Raw genomic sequence first — 23,483 nt, 5'->3', positions numbered from 1 at the left:
AAGAATCAACACGTCAATCTTTTGTAGAGAGAATAAAATTTTTGATTGAGAAAAATTTAAGTCTGTATTAAAGAAGCAAACTTTAAGAGCAAGAAATTTTTTTTTCTTGGCCCAAGCAACTTTTATTTTCTCTTAAGTAATTTATTTTTCGGAGCAAGAGAATTTTTTTCTTGCGCCAAGAGATTTTTTCTTGACTCAAGGGTTTTTTTTTTTTTTTATCAAAAGACGTTTATTTTTTGGAGCAAGAAATTTTTTTTCCTTGGGGCAAGGAAAAATATCTTGGTTCAAGTAAACTTTTTTTCGTTCAAAACTTTGATTTTTTGGAGTGAGAAATTTTTTTTCTTGGGGCAAGAAAAAGTTTCTTTGCCGAAGTTAAACTTTTTTTCGATCAAAAAGTTGATTTTTTGGCCAGAGATGACTTATTTTCTTTAGCCAAGAATTTCTTTTCTTAAACCAAGAAATTTTCAATTTCGCTTCAAAAATAACTTTTTTTGGAGCAAGAGAATTTACTGTCTTGAACCAAAAAAAAGTTTTTGAATCAAGTATTTTATTTTTATTGAATCAAGACAGAAAATTCGGAAGACAATAATTTTCTTGAACCAAGTTAACTGTTTTTTCTGTGTATATGTATATATTAGACTATTTCAAATTAGGGGTCTATTTTTATTTTTTTGATGAACATTGAAAAATCGAAAGGGTATCTTAAAATATGGTGACAGTTAAAATTTGAGCTCTTAATATTGATATTTAGAGGTGGCTATTGATAATTTTCGATTTTTCATTTAGTAACATGGTTAAAAATACATAACTTCTGAAAAAATCAAGATACAAAAAACCTATCCTCAAACATTTTGTAGCAAATTTACTGATCTACAAAAAAGGTCTTTTATGATTTCGCATAAATTCAACCATTCACAAGATATCCGACGTCAAAGTTTGATAGAATTCAAAGAACTTGTTTTTGCTCGTTTTGAATTATATATCATGTCAACTAATGAGAATTCAGAAATTCTCAATATTGTTTTTTTATAGGAAATTGAATGCTCTACAAAAAAAGTCTCTTTTCATTTTTTTATAAATCCATCTGTTCAAAAGTTATTGGAGCTTGAAGTCAAGTTAGAGTAAATTTCGAGATCTTTTTACTCTTCCGGTGAAACTATCGGACTAATCATAAAATATCATTGAATCTTTTTTGTAAGCAATTTTATTTCCTACAAATTATCTCTGAAAAATTTTTTTTGAATTCGCCATTCTCTTCTAGTTATTTCCATATTAATTTCGAGCTCCTAGAAAAAGTGTTCTGATCGATTTTAAGAGCTCGACATTAAAATGGAAATAATTAGAAGAGAATGGCGAATTCAAAAAAAGTTCATCAGAGATAATTTGTAGGAAATAAAATTGCCTACAAAAAAATGATAAGAGACTTTTTTTGTAGAGCATTCAATTTCCTATAAAAAAACAATATTGAGAATTTCTGAATTCTCATTAGTTGACATGATATATAATTCAAAACGATCAAAAACAAGTTCTTTGAATTCTATCAAACTTTGACGTCGGATATCTTGTGAATGGTTGAATTCATGCGAAATCATAAAAGACCTTTTTTGTAGATCAGTAAATTTGCTACAAAATGTTTGAGGATAGGTTTTTTGTATCTTGATTTTTTCAGAAGTTATGTATTTTTTACCATGTTACTAAATGAAAAATCGAAAATTATCAATAGCCACCTCTAAATATCAATATTAAGAGCTCAAATTTTAACTGTCACCATATTTTAAGATACCCTTTCGATTTTTCAATGTTCATCAAAAAAATAAAAATAGACCCCTAATTTGAAACAGTCTAATATATATATATATACTTATTTTTTATGATGTATCATGATTCATACCATTTAACTAATCCATAAATGCATTAAAAAATATAGACAATAAAATAAATGTTTTTATTCCTGGGTTTATATGATTTTTGGCGGGTGTGATGCTGACTTGTTTGCCAACACAATCGCACGATCCCGGTTTGCCGTTGCGCTCTGTGTACGTGTCCCCCGGGGTCGAGCGTCACGTACGCGGGGAAAAGAGAGCTAGCCGGTCAGTCGCGCGAGAATGCAACGTAAGGAGAGAAGCTGCGCGGAATATAACACGCATGCGCAAATAAATCGTGACGTCGCGTTTTGTGACGCCACGTTTGCTCATTGGCCGAAGCTTGAGCTCTACTAAGTGTGGTAGGGGGTTACACCCGTAAGTTAGTTTCAACGTCGCATTCTCGAGCGTTCCGCGTTTGTTACCACTGTGTTATTTTCGTGATATCAATTTGTTCAATACAATTTTAATATACCTGTGAAGTCCATAAGATTTATTTAGAAAATATATTTTACTAACTCCTTTATAAATATATATTTAAATACTTGATAAATTTATAAAGTGTAGTTGTATAAAAAGTTTTTTTAAATTTTATTTATTTTTTTCATTCGACGTGACTCCACCCTTGTGGCTTAAACCTAGTGGTTGAGATTCTCATCTCTCCGTGAGAAGTGAGAGTGAGAAAATTATTAATCTGAATCCCGAGTGATTTTTTTTTTCTAATTTATTTATTATTTGTATATAATTACGATTTTCAATTGGTTTATTTTTGTTTTTATTTGTGTTAGTGAAAGAAGACAAGACGGACAAATGATCTCAATAGAGATTATGAGATAAAGGATTACTTATTATTTTGTTTTTTTTTCAACGTGGTGTTAATAAGAAATTTAAATATAAAAATAAATACTCTTATATTACTGATTAAAAAGAATAAATAAAATAATAAATCATCAAGATGATGGGAAAACGAACACAGTGTTATCTTTGTGACCTACCGCGTATGCCGTGGGCTATGATAATGGATTTTTCAGAACCTGTATGCCGTGGTTGCGTCAACTACGAAGGCGCAGATAGAATAGATTTGGTATTAGAGTCAGCCAAACAGCTAAAGAAAGCTCATGGCTTCCAGGACACAAGACCATCAGTTTCAAAAGCATACAGAAGTTCCAGTCACGCCGAACACAATGGTGGTACAAATATCGATGTTTTGCCAATTCAAAATGCCGGTCAAGCTCATTCGAGGCACCACAATATTGCCAGTTATTCACAGCTTCATCATCGTAATTCTATGAATGATTTTAATTCAAGTTCACGACAACAGCAACAACAACAGCAGCAGCAACAACAACTAGTTGCAGCAGCACGTCAACAACAGCATGAAGAACCTCATGAATTGGCTAATGGCATGAGAAATAATAACGTAAGAATGACAAATGCTCATTTAGCTGCAGTAACTCATCATGTAAATCTCAGTCATAGTCGTAGTACACAATTAAAACGAGGAATATCTACCATTGATGAAGATGAACATCCAGAAAAAAGATTATCACTTGAAGAACAACATCCAGTCAGGCCACCTCTTACTCGAGGTGAATCTCTTCCTGCTGTTAGCCTTGCTGTGAGCTATGTTCAAGATAGAAGCAAAGAAAAACATCCAGTTAGAGCACCTAGTTTTGAAACTGCTACAACCTTCAAGGCCAACGGTAAGTTTTTCTCTCTATCGTATTATTTTTATAACTTAACAATCAATTTAAAACTATTTAATAACATTACTTTGAAGAATTAATATCTGGCTATCTTCATTTGATGGATATTTTTTATAAATAAGAAAAAAAATAAATGTGTATATTTTTATTTAATCATTAAATAGGTACACAAACATCAGTAATGACACATACTAAAAAACTAAAAAATAAATAAATAAATGTTGACAATGACGTACAGACACATGACGTCACGATGATGTATTTAGACCAATGAATGGATTCCGTTTTCTCGATATGAATCTCGTAAGCAAACTATTGAAAGACTTTTCTGTATGTTCCTCTTATTTTATTTTTAAAATTCCATCTTACTTAGCTTATACAATTAAATATCAAGATAGATATATAAAATAATTACCTAGTACACTAATATGTACAGTTGATTCAAGCATCTATGACTCATCACTTTAATTCCTATGTATGTTATTTCCCCCTCTCATATTTACTCACGCGTGACACGTTGACCGATCGATAGTATATATCTGTTACTCTTTACGCTATTATAATTTAGTTCTATCAGGAAAGAAAAACTTCGCTCTATATGTAGACACGTGAAAAAAAACGTATTAAATCTTATATTTTTTTAGTTTTTTATTAGTTTTATCGAATCGAAATTTATCATAAGGGTAAATATTTAAAATATAAAATATGTGATTAATTTAACTTTTTGTTAAAATATCTTCATTTTTTGCTTTCATTTGATTCCACTGATTTGTCGCATATACTTTTCTTTGGAAATAGGAATTAATATCGTTACTTTTCAGATCTTAAGGTACTTTGGCACCCACAACTCTCAAACTTAATCCCCACTTTTTTTTTATTTTTATTGGAAAATTATACGTAAATATACTTAAGCGAAAAAAAATCAGAATTTTTTACCACGTCGTTTAAGAGATATAATTAATTAAAATCATGTAATTATATACGGGCTCTTATGATAGTGTTTATTCAATTTTACCGGAAATCAGTAATTTGTAAAAAATTAACAAACTTGACCTACAAAAAAAAACTTTTTATTCGATAATTTGATACCTAAAGCGTATAATGAAACAGTTTCAGAATGATTTACCACATTCTTTGTTTAAAATAAATTTTTTAATATTGTGATTAGTTATCTGTCTTTGTTTTTTGACAGACACTTTCTTTCTCCCATGTTTACTAGCGAAAAAATGGCAACTTCATTGTGCGCGCTAAATTTGAAATATTCACTGAGTGAATCTTCTAATTTGCTTCATGATATCAATAATATTATTGAGTTCTATTTCCACAGTTAAACATTATTTAACTTTTTCAAATATTTAAAATTCCAATAATGATAATAATTATGATAATAATACATATATCATTTAAAATTATTTGCATAAATGCAGTTGACATCCTTTATGTTAAGTTTATATTTACCTCTTTAAAAAGTAAATAAACATAACATGTTAGAGAGATTATGGTACCAACTGTAAAAAATTTGACAGTTGGTATAACCTCGAACAATTCTAGTTGTAGACAATGTAGTTTATATAAATTTTATAATTATAATTATTTAACTTTGATACATATTGATTTAATCTTAATTAACAATAATATTAATTACAATGATAATTAATGAAAACAGTTGTTTCATTACTTGTGAAAAAAAAAAAAGTTATTTTTTTGACTTAGGAATGCGAGTGCCAAATTACCTTGAGGTTGTTCGGACAGTACCCCGTAAATCAAAATAAAATCTAATTTTTTTTTCCCCAAAATTATATATATTCATTATTTAAATTTGGACTGTACTTATCATTATTTTCGAACGGATTAATTCATTAATTTAATGAATATAAATAAAAAATAAAATACTCTTGACTCAAGTATTTTTTTTCATAATGTAGATCTGACAACGTCGCATTGAACAGCTGTTCACGTTGATCTAGCTGAAAAGTGTTCTGTTGAATTTTATTTATTCCGAAGAGTAAAAAATATTTTGTTTAATTAAAAAAATTTATAATAAATTTAAAATGAGTGATAGAAATTATTTTTACTAACTCAAAATTATTTCACTCCTGCTTATTATGTATAATATTTTGTATCAAATATGTTAAAAATTATTTGTTTAATTTTTTCAGACTACCGCAATTACAAATTTAAAAATAAAATAAAAAATTGTCATAAAATATGATATGGATCTGCAGAAATAATTAGTTATGTTTTCAGTTTTAAAAGTTAGCGCGTTTTATTTCTTGCGACGTTGCCGCAGTCATCTGAGTCACGTGAATAGATTATTTTTCATCATGGCGGGTGAATATTTTTATGAATTTTCTGTGCTTCTTGTTAAAATATCTTTAAAATCATTCGTCAGAACACTTTTTAACTATTTTTAACGTATTCTACGATAGTTAATTATTAAAGAGAAAAGTTTTTTGTTTTTTTATCTTTATAAGGACCAACTACATAACTCGAAACAAGGGCATTTCGTCTACGTTTCCTATACTCTGTACATTTAATTACGATATTTCAACAATTAATAACGCGAAAACTATTCGTTAGATGTACCTGAAAAAATTAATTTATACGTATTTGATATCAATTAATAACAAACTAAAAATTCAGATTTTTATCTAAATGTCGCAGTAATGTCCGAACAACCTTAAATAGAAATCCGTTATATATGATAATAAATCTTAAGGAGCTTCGATACCGATTTTGGAGATACCAAAATTCTGAAATTTTTATTATCGAAAGAGTTATAAAACAAAGGATCACTTGAAATTTCAAATCGATCCACTACACAGTTTTCGAGAAATAAATTTTCGAAATTTGTACTTATACATGGGCGTAAATGGGAATCATTTTCCAAAGTGCTATAGATTTTGCTACAATAATATCATCGCTATAAATTATTCAGTATCGAATAATTAAACATTTCTGAACACATTAATATTTTTTTTAAATTTAATCATGAGTTTGTTATTAAATTATTAATGAAATAAGAGCCTAATTTTAGTTAATGACGCCACATGTGTGGTAAAGCTAAGAAAGGACAGCAACAGCGTCAAATGACACAACCGCGGGAAATTTGAATAACAAATAAGTTTATAGCACCAGTATCATTTTGACTGTTTTAACCTCTAATTCGTTTAGCGTGTAAACTTTTTGTTTCATATTCTGATTATTTTAAACGTTCATTATAAACAGCTTCTGAGACTAATTTACTTTTCCAATGTTTCCTCTTTTCAATATTACGTTTTTCCATAATTATTAAAAACAAAAATCAGCTGACATTTTTTTGTGTTTATACTCACTAATACATTCTACCACATAGTACTCGAGTTGGACCTGAGCTCCAGCTAGTAATAAACTTTGTGACCAACAATAGTACACAAAAAACTACTAAACACTAGTGCGCTGTTGCCGTACTTCCGCGTTTATTTTTTAATTACTTAGTTCATTTAAAAAAATTGTTTTATTAAAAAAAAAATTTTTTATGATTCAATGCATTTATAATGAAAAAATATTGTATTAATTCCTAAAAGTAAGTCAATTCATAACATATTCTATTAATGAAATTTCGGTGTGTAGGAGTTGTAATCTTGCAAAAATACCATAGAAAATCCACGAGATCCCCTAGAAAGATAATCAGTATCGAACCTCCTTAAGAATTTCTTAAGAAATATGTGACAAAATTTTTTTTTAAAAGCAATATAATTCAATTTATAGTAAAAAGTTCTCGTCTTATTTTTATAAATCATAATTTGATTGTATAGTAAGTTTTCATAATTTGACTTTTTTATTACATGTAATTAATAAAAAAAGATCAAACCTAAAATTAAAAGTTATTTACATTGCGTAGTCTTTATCTTTCATTAAAAATAAAGAAAAATCATTCAAATAAATACATTATGATAAATTTTACGAGTTATAAAAAAAGAAATACTACACTGAACGAAAAGTAATCTTGGTCAAAGAGAATTATCTTGAATCGAGAGAATTTTCAGGAAAGCGGAATATATCTTAATTGAAGTAGATTTTCTGTTAACATTGATTAATTGGATTTATCAAGTTATTTTTTTGACCCCAATGGGTTAAAGTTTTAAATTAAAAGTATATTATTTTAGTTCAAAAAGAAAGAAATTTTTTTTTTGAATTTATACTCTGATTTTCTTCATTTATGTATAAAATATTTTTTTCTTTGAAATTTAACTTCTAACGTAAGAAGTGAAATTCCTCAAACCAACTAGTGGTTATACTTAAATCAAAAGTAATAAAAATTCAAGACAAGAAAATCAAGCTTTTGGTTTCCGTCCATAGCAGCATTCGGATAACAGTGGTTCGGGTCTATGCTGCTTCTCTACTTCGGATGCCACTTTGTGTATACACGTAGACGTCTGAAGATCCTAAAAAAATGAAACGAGTCTGCTCACTGCTGGCGTCGTAAATGTGCATTTGTATACTTCACACTGATATTCTAATAGTATTAATTTATCAATTGTACAATTAACTTATTCAAATATTGTTTTGAATTTAAATATTCAGTAAAAATGTGAGTTATTGTAGTTATTAGTCATTATATCTGGTGTTTTCTTCCTGATTCAAGTTAAGCGCAATGATGTCGTTTCAACCCAGATAGGAAAGTACGACGGGCCCAGGCTTGGCTCAGGCTTGGTTCAACTATGTTGAACTCTGGACCAAGCTTGTAAGCCAGCCTTGTTCCAGCCTTGGTAGAAGTCTGGAATGATAACTGGGTGCCAAGCCTGGTTGCCAGCCCTGACCCATGCTTGCTTGCCAGACCTGGCCCATGCTTGGTTGCCAGACTTGGCCCATGCATCGAAAAAACACATAAATTCAATTAAAAAAAAAATTTATTATTATTAAAGTACTAGAGTTTGTGATCATTAACGTTTAAACTATTTAAGTGAAGTAAATAACGTGAAAAAAACTCGGTGAAAATTCTGCTAAACTCTGGGCGCGAACTGCCGTCCTTCTAATTGCTGGGTTTGAACGCTGGCTACTGGACGAACCTACTAACGTTCAATTGAAACTTTTATATGTTCTACTTGTTCATTTTACTACAACCACTCGGTTTTATGAAATATAAAGAGCAATTTAATTTATATTTTCGATTAAGAAAGAAAAAAATAATTTCGTATTATTTATATTATAATTACATAATTTTTTAAAATAAAATTTATTAAATTTAATTGATTATTGATCAAGAACCCAGCTTAATTATCTTACTCTACCACCATAATTCCCAAGTTAGGGTGACTCTCGGCTTGGCCAAGGCTAGGTTATCTAGTGTTGGCCGATGTTAGGGTAACCATCCAACGGCCGAGGCTAGGTTATTAAATCTTGGCCCATGTTAGGGTGACTCTAGGGTTGGCCAAAGCTAGGGTATTCAGTCTTGGCCAAGCCTGGATAATCATTGGAATGGCCAATACTAATTACCCAGTTATGGCCCAGGCATGGGAAAGTATAGGTTTGCCAAGGCGGGCTGCCCAAAAATGTCCCAGGCATGGCCCCGTCGTTCAACTCGGGGGCTTCCTGTATGGGTAGAAGTTATTCATAGCTGGGTCCTAGCTAGGGTCTACCGTGGAAACCCAGAGCTCGGTGAACTAGTTCTGGTTCAAGCTTGGGCCAATATTGAAGAGCTAGAGCAGGGTTACCCATGACTGGGTCTCGTTTGGGGCCAAAAGCGGAAAGCCAGCGCTAGGTTGCCCACGACTGGGCCTTAGCTAGGGCCGACACTAGGAAGCCAGAGCTGGGCTTACTAGTTCTGGTTTAATCTCGGGCCAAGGATGGAAAGCCAGCGCTAGGTTGCCCACGACTGGACCTAAGCTAGGGCCGACATTGGGAAGCCAGAGCTAGGTTGCCCAGTCTGGGGCCTTAGCTAGGGCCGACACTGGGGAGCCAGAGCTGGGTTACCCAGTCCTGGTCCGTGCTTAGCCCCGTTGTCAGAGCTTGTAAGTTCCTACATGGGAATCGCAATAAAGTAAGTTAATCATTATTTATGCTGTTTTTAATCATACCAGATAATCAAATTTGTTTTCATTTTTGATTCTAAATTCATATGAAAATTTTTTATTTTCTTTAGTATAGTGTCATGCAGTTGATGGTGTCAATAATGCCAGGATAAATTACATAACTTTCCATTTCTTTTTGTAAACAAAAAAAAAAATTTAATTGTAATGAAAGATTGGAATATATATTTATGATTAATTATATGTATCCTGAAAATTGAATTTTTAATAAAAACAATTAATTTAATATTTTTCAAAATAAGTTTTTCATTTTTTTAATCTAAAATTGATAGTTTTGAAATGAGTCTACATTTATGTTGTACTCAATGTTATCAAATCTTCAAATGAATTAATTTTTATTTGCAGTAAGTAAAATGTTACTTCGTTTAAGGTAGTTCACTCGCAAAACTACTTTTCTTTCTTAGGAATGCGATGAAATTAAAACATGAGATTAACAACAATGTCTAATATTTAATGAAAAAAAAATGAAATTTTTTCACCGATTGTAAAACAAAATATTAACAATCGAAAAGTGCATAATTAACATGCTGAAGATTTACCAAGTATAAAAAAAAAAATATAGTTTCCTGAATATCTTGAAAACGGTTCTTACCATTTTTTTAAAAAACTTATCCACTGTTGAACGAAAGAAATTTTTTGAAAAAAAGTCTGAATTTCTTGACCGATTTGTTTAAAAAATATTGTGGTACCGTAATCGCAACTAGGCAACGTTGTAACCGTCATACTGAACCCGCGGAAATTCAGAAGTCAGTTAATTAAGTTAATTTTCGAACATGAAAGTATTTGGGATTAAAAAATTATTTGAAAATTTTTCCAAACAATTTTTATGAATTTTAAAGATTTATTCAATGCTAATCAATGATATTAAACAAACAAAAAAATTATTTTTTGATATTAACTTATATTAAAGACGGCTTTTCTAATAGCTTTAGAATTATAAAAAATTATGATATCGAAAGTAGAACACATCGGACAATTTTATTTTTTTTAAATGCGATTTACTTGTAAGTAGAAAAAAAATTATTAAAGTATGCACAAAAATTTATTTTATCCAAAATTTGTGATGTGATTCAACAATAACAAACTATATGTATACTACTGACACTCTATAAAGATTGCTACCTATACGTTTAATCTATAGACTATTCAATATTGATGTTTGCAGCGTTGCCACATTTATTACACTCATCAGTGTGATTATTTAGTGTGTATCTGTATATTTAAAACTAAAATGTATTGGATACAGTCTCTCACAAAAATAAAGTATTCTAGCATTGAGTATCTCTAACTTTTTGTAGTTATAATTACGCTATACTTTTGGCTATGAATATCGCGAGTGATCTACCTTAAAAACTCGATGTATTAAAATAAATCGATATCTACTACATTCGAAAGAACGATGTCTTCAAAATGAGTTGGTATCTTCTAAAACCAAGAGCTTGATTTTCTTCGAAGAAACTAAAAATATTTGAAGCAAAAATTGATATTTTTAAATCAAGATTGAATTTCTCCATTGGAGAGCTTTATACATTTTAATTAAAAAAAAAAAGTTTTCTACCCAGAGAAAATTTTTTCGAACAAGAAAATAGAGTATTTTAATTTAAGACATTATTTTTGGAAATTACTTTTTTCGTGGTCCAAGGATTTCTTTTTTTCTGTGTATAATAACTAAACTTCAAATATATAATATATTTATTGCTGCGTTAAAAACATACACTTAAATTCAGAAATGATTCGAGATTCTCTCACAACATTTAAATAAACTCAACAACAAAATTGTTGTTTTGAGTTACTTATCAAAATATGTTAAAATATATAAATGTGGATTAAATTGGCATAGTTCTCTCCTAAAACTTTTTTATTAATTCTATAAACTTAAACTATATTGAAAATTGTCATTGTAATTCATGTCATCCAATTAATATGATTGAACACAAAATACATTTTTTTTAATTTTTTTTTTTTTTATCATTCTTTACAATATTTTTTTTTTTTTTTTTTTTTTTTTTTTTTTTTAATAAAAGAATTATTCAAACGAAATAAATCTCATCATCAATAAAAAATGATTAATTCCTAGTCGTGTGATATTTGCAAAATTAGACTGCGACTACAAATCATATAAAAAAATACATACTTATATTTCTATCCAAGTATAAATTTATCTGGATTAAAAATACATAAAAATCTGTTCAATACATGAATCTACATTAAAAAAATTTTTTAACTTCCTGCTAAGAAAATTGAAAATTTTCAAAAATTCGGGAAGTTATTGGTTTCGGTCTTATTTTCGAAAATCGAATTTCTAAGAGATCTTGACGTTTGGAGGTTCTAGGAAGCTATTCTGACTAATTTCACGATGATGTCCGAATGTATGTATGCATGTATGTATGTACGTACGTACGTATGTAAATATGTATAACTTTTGAACGGATGAACCGATTTCAATCGTCAAAGGGTCATTCGACGCGGCTTGTCAATATCTAAAAGCTGAAAAAATTTGAGCTTGATCTGTCGAGTGCGTTCGAAGATATTCCAAAAATAAAATTTTTTCCAAAATTTTTTTTTCAGACAACTTTCAATGTGCTCAATGGATCGATTCCAAAATCTAATCAGCTCTAAAACTTTATAAGCCGCGTCGAAGGTCACCTTAACCATTAAAATCGGTTCATTCGTTCAAGAGAAATTGTTAACGAAAGAATTAATTTTTTTTTTTTTTTTTTTTTAAACACCGGCATACAAAATTATTTTCGAGCTCAACGAGCTCGAAAACAGAGGGAAGTTTTGGGGCTGGTCCGCAGGGTCAACTGATAGACCGATTTTTTTTTTTTTTCAAGTATTCTCAGTAAATGTTTTTTTCATTCGTTAAAAAATAACTAATAATAAGTACAAAATAAAAACATCACGTGAATCAGTTAACGCAAAACGACTGGTTTGCCATCGATCAGCACTTCTGACCAATATGGCGACCGGTAGGGTTCCTACCACTAGCGACATAGAGAGTTTAAACGACCATTCAACAGTTTTCGCAACAAATTGACATGAGTTTATTTAATGTTGAATATATAGAAATATTCAATAAATTATTATAATGGATGCATGCTACGTCATCTTTTCGAAGATATATATATTTATATACGTTTGTCCGTGTGCGAATGTATATTGTAACCAGCGGTTTTGAAACAAGGCCACAACTGCAACGCAATGACCAGTGACTAAGCCATTACCCCTTACTCCTACTCTCTTGTGTTTCTTGTCTCTTTTACGTTGCTTTACTTGTCTTATTTCACGACATCAAGTTTGCGTGTACTATACACAGGGAAAAAGTGCTCGAATCGTATCCCTCTTTCCTCGCTATAGAGTATGCCTTAATGGTTCTTGTGGTCACGGAAAAGTACCGGTCACATGTCTCGTCGACTGGCGATTGCGTGCTTCATGTTGTCTCACTGACTGACTGACTCAACACTCTGATTCCGTGTTGGATCCACTTTTGAACCGGTTTTACTCCGTGACAATATTTTATTTACATTTTTTATTTTTATTTTTTTACTATCCTATACTATGATTATTTTCTTTAAGAAAATGACACATCTTATGTTACTTCAGCAGCGTATAGTAATATATAATTGTTATAATATATAAAAATTTTAAATTGTAGATAAAAAAAAAAAAATAAAAAATCAAGTGTACATGAGTAATTTACTTAGCTGCAGTATTGTAAATATTATCAATACATATTTTAACTATTGTACGTATGTATGTCTATCCGACGTTTGTAAATTGAATATTTAACATTCTATCATGTTCAGAAATGATTGCGTGAGTCGCATAGATTATAGCTACAACAGGACTGAGAACATAAATTTAATTTTCGATGATTTAGTTATAGTTTCATCATAAGCTTTCTCGTCTTTTTTATTAATGTTCTAAAACCACAATCAACATTGACATTGAACTAATAAAAATTCTAATCTGTACATATAATTATTTATTTTTTTATTTACAGGTGGTTATGTTGGTCCTTCAATTCCATTGGCACCGGCAAGCGTTGCTACCAATGGTGGTGGATCGCCTCTTCGTCCAAGGACTAGTCCACCTCCTCCGCCACCTCCTCCTCAAGAGACTGGAGGTGGAAATCAACAAGGGAATCATCATCAAGTAAATTTTATTTCAATTTTATTATTATTATTATTATAAAATTAAAAATTAATATTGTGTAAACTTTATGATTATTATTATTTTTCAGGGAACAGCTGGAGGTCCATCACCAATGGCTGCTTTAATGTCTGTTGCTGATACTTTAACATCACCTGAACCTGTATCACAGCCTTCTAATAATCCCAGTCCAACTAGCAGAAGTCCTCCAACAACTGCATCCAATGCTCAACAACGCAGCGTTTCCAGGGGCTCTCAACATAGTCCTAATAGTTCAGGTATTACATTATTTATATAATTAATAATAATTAATTATTGAATTAAGAATTGTTGTTTTAATTTACTATTTATTATTTTTATATCTAGGATCTTCAGCAAGAAGACAAAATGGATCTAGACATGTATCATCTACAACTGTAATGACATCATCAGAAGGTGCAACCGCCCAATCTACTGGATCTGAACCAGTAACTGCGCCTGCACTCAAGTGTACACTTTGCCAAGGTCGTCTCGAGGACACTCACTTTGTTCAATGCCCTAGTGTCCCTCATCACAAGTTTTGTTTCCCATGTAGCCGAGACAGCATTAAGAGACAGGGTGCTGGATCAGAGGTCAGTCTTTCTGGCATTCATTTTTTCTTCTTTTTTTTTTTTTTCTTTTTAAATTCAACGGCAAACATGAAAATTTCTATATCCGTGTGTTGTAGGTTTATTGTCCGAGTGGAGAAAAATGTCCTTTGGCTGATAGTCAAGTACCTTGGGCGTTCATGCAAGGTGAAATTGCTACTATACTCGCTGAAGACACTGCAGGTACTGGCCTGAAAGTAAAAAAAGAACGTGAAACTTAAAAAAATTAAATGTTTATTAATATGGTTGAGGCTTGAATTTTTTAACTGCTCGATATCTCAACAATAAAAGAGATAAGCAGATATATTTTGATGGAAAACCGTGAAGGCTCCATCAAACAAATTGTTTTTGGTTGAAAAAAATAAAAAATTCACATGTGTTAATGTTGCTCGCTAATCGAGTTAACTGGTTTAGAGCCGAAGACGTTGAAATGAATCGGAATTTTTTTTGCAAGCAGTTAATGTTTATTGAACTAAATACAGTTAAAACAAAAAAAAATTGATATAAGTAATATCAATTATTTTTATTTTATATAAAAAATACTTTTGATGAAATTGATTGAATAATAATTGATAATTTATCATCGAGAGTATAAGTGATAGTTGGTTTTGAGCAGGAGTCTTCGGCATTTTGATAAGCTGGCGAATTTTTGTACCTTTTTGGTGCGTTATTTATGCACAAAAAAATTAATCATTAAAAATGTTTTTTATTTCATTTGGTTTGTTTTTCAATTTTTTTAAAGTTTAGATTTTTTTTTTTATTTAGTATGCGATAATCTACAGTTGCAATAACTTTATATGACATACAAAAAAAGGATTCGTACTTAGATTTGATTGTTGTCACATTTTATTACGTCCTTGAATGATCAATAAATAATGATTAATTTATATTGTAGTAACTGAAGTTTATGATATTTTAAATTTTACATTACATATTATTATAATTTTTTTTTTTTTGTATTATCGCTCAAAGCGAGTAAGTTAATTTAGGTTTGTACCTTTAAGATACAAACTGTCTTTCTGTACATTGTGTATATGTGTATATAAATTTGACATTAATTATTATTAAATAAATCTTACGATCAGTGGTGTAACCAAGTAATAAGTGTACAATAATACTGAAAGATCTATAATTGTGCGTTAATATTTCATTTGTGTGTGATTTCTTTGCACATAGTATAAATTTATTTACATTCACACATGCTTTTATGTTTTCACACAAAAGCCATCCAAGTCGTTATCTTTTGACGATTTGTGTTTTACTAATGATAAAAACTTTTTCTAAGTGATAGAAAAAAAAATCATTATCATTTGTTTAATGTGCGTGAAAACGCATTAAACTTGATAATTTTTATAATGATAAATAATTAAATGGTAGTGTTTAAGTTTAAAGACTTAAAGTCTTTGGCTTGTATTGAATATAACATAAGGTACATCTAAGAAAATAAAATGAAATCAACAAAAACTAAACACCTGCTATTTAAAACATTTATAAAATTTAGTGTACAATAATTTATCATAGACTTTTTAAATAAGCAGTTGACCGATGAAATAAACTTTATTACATAGGATTTTTTTTAATTGTTAACTTAATAATTTCGAGGCCGCCCAGGATTTTTTTTTTCTAAGTAATAAAATAATGAACGTCTGAATGATAACAGTAGTAAAGAAAATAAATGATATCAAAAGAGTGAATGGTTTCGAATGAATACAATATACCATAATTTATATTAAACTCCCGCTTACTGTTCAAATGTTTTTTTTTTCTTTTTATTTGTATATATTTGTACAAAAACATTGATCGAAATAATGTTCAGACATGTATCGATTAATGTAAGTGATATCAAAGTAAAAAAAAAAAAAATTTAGAAGAGTTTCGAATTTTTTCACTCCGCCTGTCAATTATATCTTCTTTTTTCTCAATCTTTCTAATGAAAATTTTTAATGAATTCATGTGTATAACTTGACATATAATCGGCTTTCGGTATAAAATCATCAGTATCTTACCCACACTGAGAGAAATGTTTGTGCAAACAAACATACAAATAATTTTATAGCAAAGTTCGATTATATTTCAAAGAAATGGTACAAATTGCATAAGCATGACTTTAATAAAAATGAATAATATGAAATCATCATAAATGTGTAATCATTATAACAAGTCTCCATAACTAAATTTTTATGGAGAAAAAGAAAGAAAAATATATCTATTGAAAGTTTTTTTTCTTGGCGTTTTTTCTATTTTTTTAACGGCTTTGAATTGTTTATAATGTATTTTTAAAGAATGGCATTATTACTAGAATTATTCTCCAGTATCTTTATATGTTTAACATGTACAATATAAATTAATTTGACTAAGTCAAAAAAAAAAAATCACAATTTCCAATTAAGATAAAAGACTTAATACCCGATGAAAAACTAATGCCCGATTACTCCTTGTATTTGTACATCTATATTTATAAATAAAGATAAAAAATACATGGAGTAATCGAGTACTAGTCCTTCATCGAGTATTAGGTCTTTCACTTTATATTATTATTTTTTTTATTGTTTCTTGTTTAAGGTTGTAAAAGTAACATTTGATCAGACTAAATGGTCTGTACTCAAAAAAGTCATTTGACAAAAATATAAATAAATATCTATGAGTCATGTAACAATGTGACTCTTTTTATGATGGAAAAAAAAATATATTCATTCAAATAGAAAAATAATAAAGAAAAATTTGAAAGAAAAAATAATAAACCTTGAATGATAATTGTAGTAGTAAATAAAATAAAAAATTTAATTGATGGAGTTTTTTTTAATTTTTTTTTTTTTTTTAATTTTTTTTTTTATTTATTTATTTAAATAAAACAACTTTGAAAGTGTAATAATTGTACTGTTTATCGTATGTATGCAATCGTAAAAAAAAAGTGAAAATATATATGTTGATGTGTAATAATTGTCTTGTACTTATTGACTTGTTATTTGATCCGATTATTTGTTTCTTGTGGTTAAAGCTGATAATATATCATATCACTTTTTTTATTACACGAAATGGTATCCTATTGGTTGAATTTAACATTTATGTGACATCTCACAGATACCGAGCACGAAAAAAATCAATGTCGACGCACTCCATTGTGATATGACGATACTTGTAGAAGGGCAAAAAAAATAATCAGAGTAGAAAAAGGTAGGCACAATACAGTACAGTAATTTCTATAATTCTCTACAAGTAGTTTTTTCTAATATATACTTAATTGAAATCTTTAACTCTACACTGAGAAAAAAAAGTACTATTTTCGAAACAATAATTTCTTGGTTCAAGAAATCCGTTCAAAATATTTATTTTATTATTATTAATTATCAATTTCTTGAGAAAAGAGCATCAAATTTATTTTTGTTATTATATGAATTTGATATTATATTATGAGTAAACAAAAGAATAGCTTTACTTAAATTAAATAAAAATTATTTCCTTCAATTCTACGAATTCTTAAGACAAAATTATATATTCTTGAAAATTATCAAGAATATATGTTCTTGTATCAAGTAAATGTTATTAACAAAAGTATTTTTTTTTCTCAGTGTATTAATACAAAACTTTTAGATAATTTATTGAATTAGCTGCATTTGTTGAAATAGAGTTTATTACTTATAGTTCTTCATGAATATTAAATATCACTTTACATTTTTAATACGAGCAATATCACGTCAAGTGGACCCCTCCATTTTCCACTTGATCATGGAATTCAAGTTTATATATTTTTTCAAGGAGAATTCACCATCAACAATTAAACTCCAAAACAGTTTTTTTAAATTTTTATTTTAACAATTGTTTTTACAATAAAAATTTTGCGGACTTTTAATTAAAAAATTAATTACATATAGCAATAATGATATTAAGGTTTGCCTCAATCCATTTTTCTATTTTCCATATTTTAAATACCACAGAAAAGAAAATTTTTTTTTTTTAGAATTTTGTTTTAACTTTGCAAATAAAAGACAATGTTCACGATGATAATAATCATAATGATAAGTATAAATTTTGGTTTCGAATCAACAACCAAACACCGTTTGTAACGTCAGGTTTAAACTACAAATCTTATCATCTAAGGTTCTTGTTGTTAAATAAAAAATTATTTATAAAAGTTTCTGTTGATTAAACTTTTTATTCTAGGAGATTCATTCAGGACCGCTTGCAAAAATTTTTAAGCGCACAAATTCATTCGCAGGTAATAAAAAAAATTTACTTTTATATAATTACTTATTTTTATTTAAATTTTAAAACAATCTTTAATTCTAAAATCTTAATTTTATCTGATTTGTTCAAAAACAAAGCTGGTGGTACGAAAACTGATGAAATCACAAATGTTCTTCTATATGATAGCAGCTGATCAAATGGCATTATCTACTGTAAAGCACGATGGTTTTAAAGGACTCATGAAAATTGTCGCTCCTCTTTATTTTTTACCGAGTCGAAAAACAATCACAAGATTGATGCACGCTAAATATAAAATGCTAAAAGAGAAAATTGTCGATGACTTGAACCGTGATTAAAGTTATTGTATCACTTGTGATGTATAGACAGATATAAACAATCAAAGTTATCATGGTATTACCATACATTATTTATCAGAAGATGGATGTTCAATGAAAGTAGATGCTTAAGTGTTCAACCATTGTATGAAAGATACAGGTGATAATCTTAGGATTTCTTTAGTTTCAAGATTACAAGTTTTTTGTTTAGACTTTGAGAAGATAACAGCGGTAATCAGTGACAGCGCAGCAAATGTTACAAAATGTATCGTAGATGAATTTGGGAAAGATCGACGTTCACTTTGTTTCGCTGAGTTATTGTGTCATTTAGTGCCAGCAGTCTTCGGAAAAATGAATTCAGTGTAACTAATTATTGAAAAAGTTAAAAAAAAAGTGACACAAGTGAGAAAAAGTGTAAAAGCTACCGATCAATTTAAAAAATTACAAATTCGAGACGGCAGAACTGAAGGAACAGTCCTGAAATTTATACAAAGTGTAGAAACTAGGTGGAATTCATCTTTACATATGTTTGAAAGATTCCTTTTATTAGAAGACTATGTTTACTCAACTATTTCCAAGTGTGCAAATCCAACAGATATGCTGACTTCTGAAGAAATGACAGTTTTAAAAGAACCAGTCCTAATTATGAAATCTATTGAATTCGCAATTACCGAAATAAGTGGTGATTCCTATCCAACATGCAGTGTGCTAATTCCTATTATACATTGCATGACTCAAGCTATTAATAATGTAACGGTTCAGACTGATATTTGTCAACAATTCCAGCAACATTTACTTGATGAAAATGATTCCAAATTTATGAAATTAGAAGATTATTCATTATTAACCACCTCGACAATATTTGATCGTAGATTTAAAAGAATTCATTTTAATAGTGCATTAGCAGCTTCAAAAGCTATTTCTGAAATGAATAAGATGATTAAAAAAATTTCAAAAAAAAAAGATCGTTTTCAAACTAAAGTAGAAAAAACATCAACTCCTAGTGATAGCTTCTGGAGCTTTCATGATTAATTAGCTGTCACAAAAATTGACTCAATTATAGTCACAACTGATGGCACTTGTTTTGAATTGAAAAAACACGGAGAAAAAAATATTGTTTTGAGAAGTATACTGTATAGTTATAGTAACAATACGCAATAGTTATCTACTAGATTGTTACTGCAACGATCTACTGTATCGTTCTGACAACAATACAGTAGATAGCTCTGAGACCTATACCGTATCGTTCTGAGCCCTATCTGACACACGTTTGGAAATCTTTATCATTAATAAATAAATGATTAATAGAAAATTTTGATTAAATAAAATAATTTATAAAAATGATTTATCATTTGCAGTCTAAATAAATTTAAAATATAAATATATCTTTTAATTTTTGAGGTTATATATATAAATATTTAAATATAATATAAATTTAATTAATTAAATTAATATAAATTGATTTTTACATAATTTTCACAATTGAAATATATAGCAGTGTTATTAGATTGATCATTAAATTAATAATCTGTAAGGTTATAGATAGTTAACAAATTAAAAAAAAAAATGAACTCGAACTGTTATATTTGAAAATAGGCACCAAAATGGATGTTTAATTAGGTTAGACGGTGGCGTGTGAGATGACGATTACAAAAAGTCGTATAGGGCTCACAGCTATCTATTGTAGTCCCAGTAAGAGAATAAACCTCGGAAATTGCCCCCACTACCAAACATTTATGAACTGCGCATGCGCACAGAAAAGTAGGAGAACATTTAGCATATAAAACATCTAGGGTGGGAGTAAAAACCGACGACACCCGAGGTGCATTCTCTCGGTGGGATGACAATAATAGATAGTTACAGGAACGATACATATTTTCACCATAAGTATACTTATCGTTGTGGTGACAATCAACGAGTTGCTATACTTTAGATCATTCGAGGAACAAAATTTTTTTTTTCCGTGACTATTTAAATCATGCGCTTTTGTCTCGAAAAGAAAACCCTCTCACACATTGGAAAACATTAAAAAATTCGTTTCCCAATTTGTATCCTATCGCCATCAAATATTTGAGTGTAATTGGAACTCTGGTTCCATCGGAAAGGTTATTTTCAGAAACTGGAGCCATAAAGACACGAGATAGAAATAGGTTAAGAGTACTATGGCCTTTTATATACTTTTATTTGCAAAAAATAATTAATATGCAACATTAAATCTTTAGTATCTTTTATTAATTTTATTTAATGAGCCGCTATTTTTATTAAATATTTTTTTTCTTGATTGGCTATGAATTTATAAAATATAATTGACTATTCTCTTTTCTGGACTATGAATATATCATATATTTTTTACAGAGTAATAAGATTATGACAATAAACTTATTATTCTGTTAAAAACTAAAAAACTTTCACATTTCCGCAACAAAAAAAAAATTTTTTTCACAAAATGGCGCCTGCTTAAAAAAAAAATTTTTTTTTTCCCGTTTTTTTGACGTTGTCGAATTTTTTAAAAATACTTGAAATTAAAATTTTTCAAAATCCAAGGTTGGTGCGATAGAGAGATATATAAAAAAGATTTTCACCAAATTTCAAAGGAATCGGTAAGGTAGAACTTGAGATATCATGTCAACCACTTCAAAAAAAGTAGTTTTGAGAAAAACGCGTTTGAAGTTTGAGAAACAGTTTTAGTAAAATAATTCAGATAATATTTAATACTCATTCGGGATTAATCGGCGATCCCAGATACATATATTGGGCCTTCTTCTTGAAAAGAACGAGTCTTCAAGTCATCCAACAACATCTGCCGTTCATTGTGTGATTTACTGCACTCGGCCGGCTTAGGTACTGCGTCACAAAATCCTATGTATCTCCGAAAATAATTCGAATTTTGAAAAATCCGTTTAAGGGCAAATTTTTGAGAGTCTAAACTTTAAAAATATACAAAAAAAAGAAAATCCATTTTTTCAAATTTCTAGACCAGAATACCCTCTTAAAAAAATCGGTCCATCGGTTGCGGGCCAGCCCCAAAACTTCCCGCTCATTTCAAGCTCCTTGAGGTCGAAAATATTCTCAGGAATACATTTTCGAGCTCAAAAATACTTTTACGTGCCGTTGTTTTCGAAAAAAAACGTTTTTTCCCTCACGATATTCCATTGATTTGATTTTTATGTTTGAAGTGGCCATCGACCCGTTTTGATAAAGTCTAAAGCTGATCAGATTTTGGAATTGTTTCACTTGTTTCAAATATATTCGCGAAAAACCGTTTTTTACCATTTCTATTTCCCGCGTTAACTCTCGAACGAATAAACCGATTGATGGTTAAGGCGGCAATCGACGCGTTTTATTGAATTCTTGTGCTGAATAGATTTTGAAATTGATCGATCGAGCCATTTCTGAAAAATTTGAAAAAAAACTAAAAAAAAAAACTTTTTTTTGTTTTTCTTCCATATCTTAGAGTCTATTTGATCGATCGATTTGAAATTTTCAGAAAAGTTGACGGCCAACAAACTCTTTTGATTGCCACCTGAAACATTTTAATCGATCAGTTCATTAAAAAGATATTAAGAGTTTACATCCATACACACTAGGGTGCTTCGTTTCCGGTGAAAGTATTTTTTTCGTTGCTCATCAAGCAAGATATTGTTTTTTATGCTAGAATAAAAATTCCTGCCAAGTTTGAGCTCTTAATTCTAATCCTAAGTACTTTCCATTTGATTTACAGGATTTCCCATTTAAAATACACGTAAATTAAATTACTTTTTTTTTTTTAACTTTCTAATACTTAGCTGCGTTTTATGATATTAACGCGGTTTTGGTCGCAAATTGTAGGACATTTGGTGTTCTTCAAAAGTGCCCATAGTAACTTAGCTGTAATTTCAGCTGTTTCGCTTGTGTCCACTGCGGATCATTTTTCCTATGAAATTGACCTTTATTGGCTTGCAGAACGTAAACCAATGAAAGTATACTGAAAATGTTAATAGAAATTTTGTAGGAAATTTTATGCCCTTCAAAAAAAGTCCTACGAGTCAAGTCGCTAAAGCTCATAGTTTCAAAGTTATAGGAATTTTAATAATTTGAAAAATATTAATATTAAAAAAAAAACAATAACAATTGATGTTTTATTTTTTAAATTATTAAAATCACTATAACTCGGGAACTATGGACTTTACCGACTTGACTTATAGGACTTTTTTTTAAGAGCATAAAATTTCCTACAAAATTTCTATTAACATTTTCAGTGTACTTTCATTAGTTTACGTTCTTCAAGCCAATAAAGGTCAATTTCATAGGAAAAATGACTTCTGCAGCGGACGCAAGTGAAACAGCAGAAATTACAACTAAGTTACTATGGGCACTTTTGAAGAACACCAAATGCCCTACAATTTGCGACCAAAACCGTGTCGATATCATAAAACGCAGCTAAGTATTAGAAAGTTAAAAAAAAAGTAATTTAATTTACGTGTATTTTAAATGGGAAATCCTGTAAATCAAATGGAAAGTACTTAGGATTGGAATTAATAGCTCAAACTTGGCAGGAATTTTTGTT

At 29.3% G+C, this 23,483-nt stretch overlaps 2 protein-coding genes across 2 annotated transcripts; both read left to right on the top strand.

Annotated features, from left to right (window-relative positions):
- Positions 1 to 2,254: 2,254 nt before the first annotated feature.
- LOC103571501 (interferon regulatory factor 2-binding protein-like A) lies at positions 2,255 to 17,209 on the top strand. The gene is made up of 5 exons (XM_008549687.3): positions 2,255 to 3,565; positions 13,643 to 13,794; positions 13,883 to 14,069; positions 14,158 to 14,402; positions 14,498 to 17,209. Exons 1-5 carry the CDS (start codon positions 2,818 to 2,820, stop codon positions 14,636 to 14,638), a joined length of 1,473 nt encoding a protein of 490 aa, XP_008547909.1. The 5' UTR covers positions 2,255 to 2,817; the 3' UTR covers positions 14,639 to 17,209.
- Positions 17,210 to 19,462: 2,253 nt separating this feature from the next.
- On the top strand, positions 19,463 to 19,969 carry LOC103571500 (uncharacterized). Its single transcript, XM_053737927.1, has one exon. It carries the CDS (start codon positions 19,463 to 19,465, stop codon positions 19,967 to 19,969), a length of 507 nt encoding a protein of 168 aa, XP_053593902.1.
- The last annotated feature ends 3,514 nt before the right edge of the window (positions 19,970 to 23,483 follow it).

Source organism: Microplitis demolitor, chromosome 4 (genome assembly GCF_026212275.2).
Source record: "Microplitis demolitor isolate Queensland-Clemson2020A chromosome 4, iyMicDemo2.1a, whole genome shotgun sequence".
In the NCBI taxonomy this organism is placed as follows: domain Eukaryota; kingdom Metazoa; phylum Arthropoda; class Insecta; order Hymenoptera; family Braconidae; genus Microplitis; species Microplitis demolitor.
Note: the sequence above shows the minus strand (reverse complement) of the source record. Positions and strands in the feature narration are given on the sequence as shown.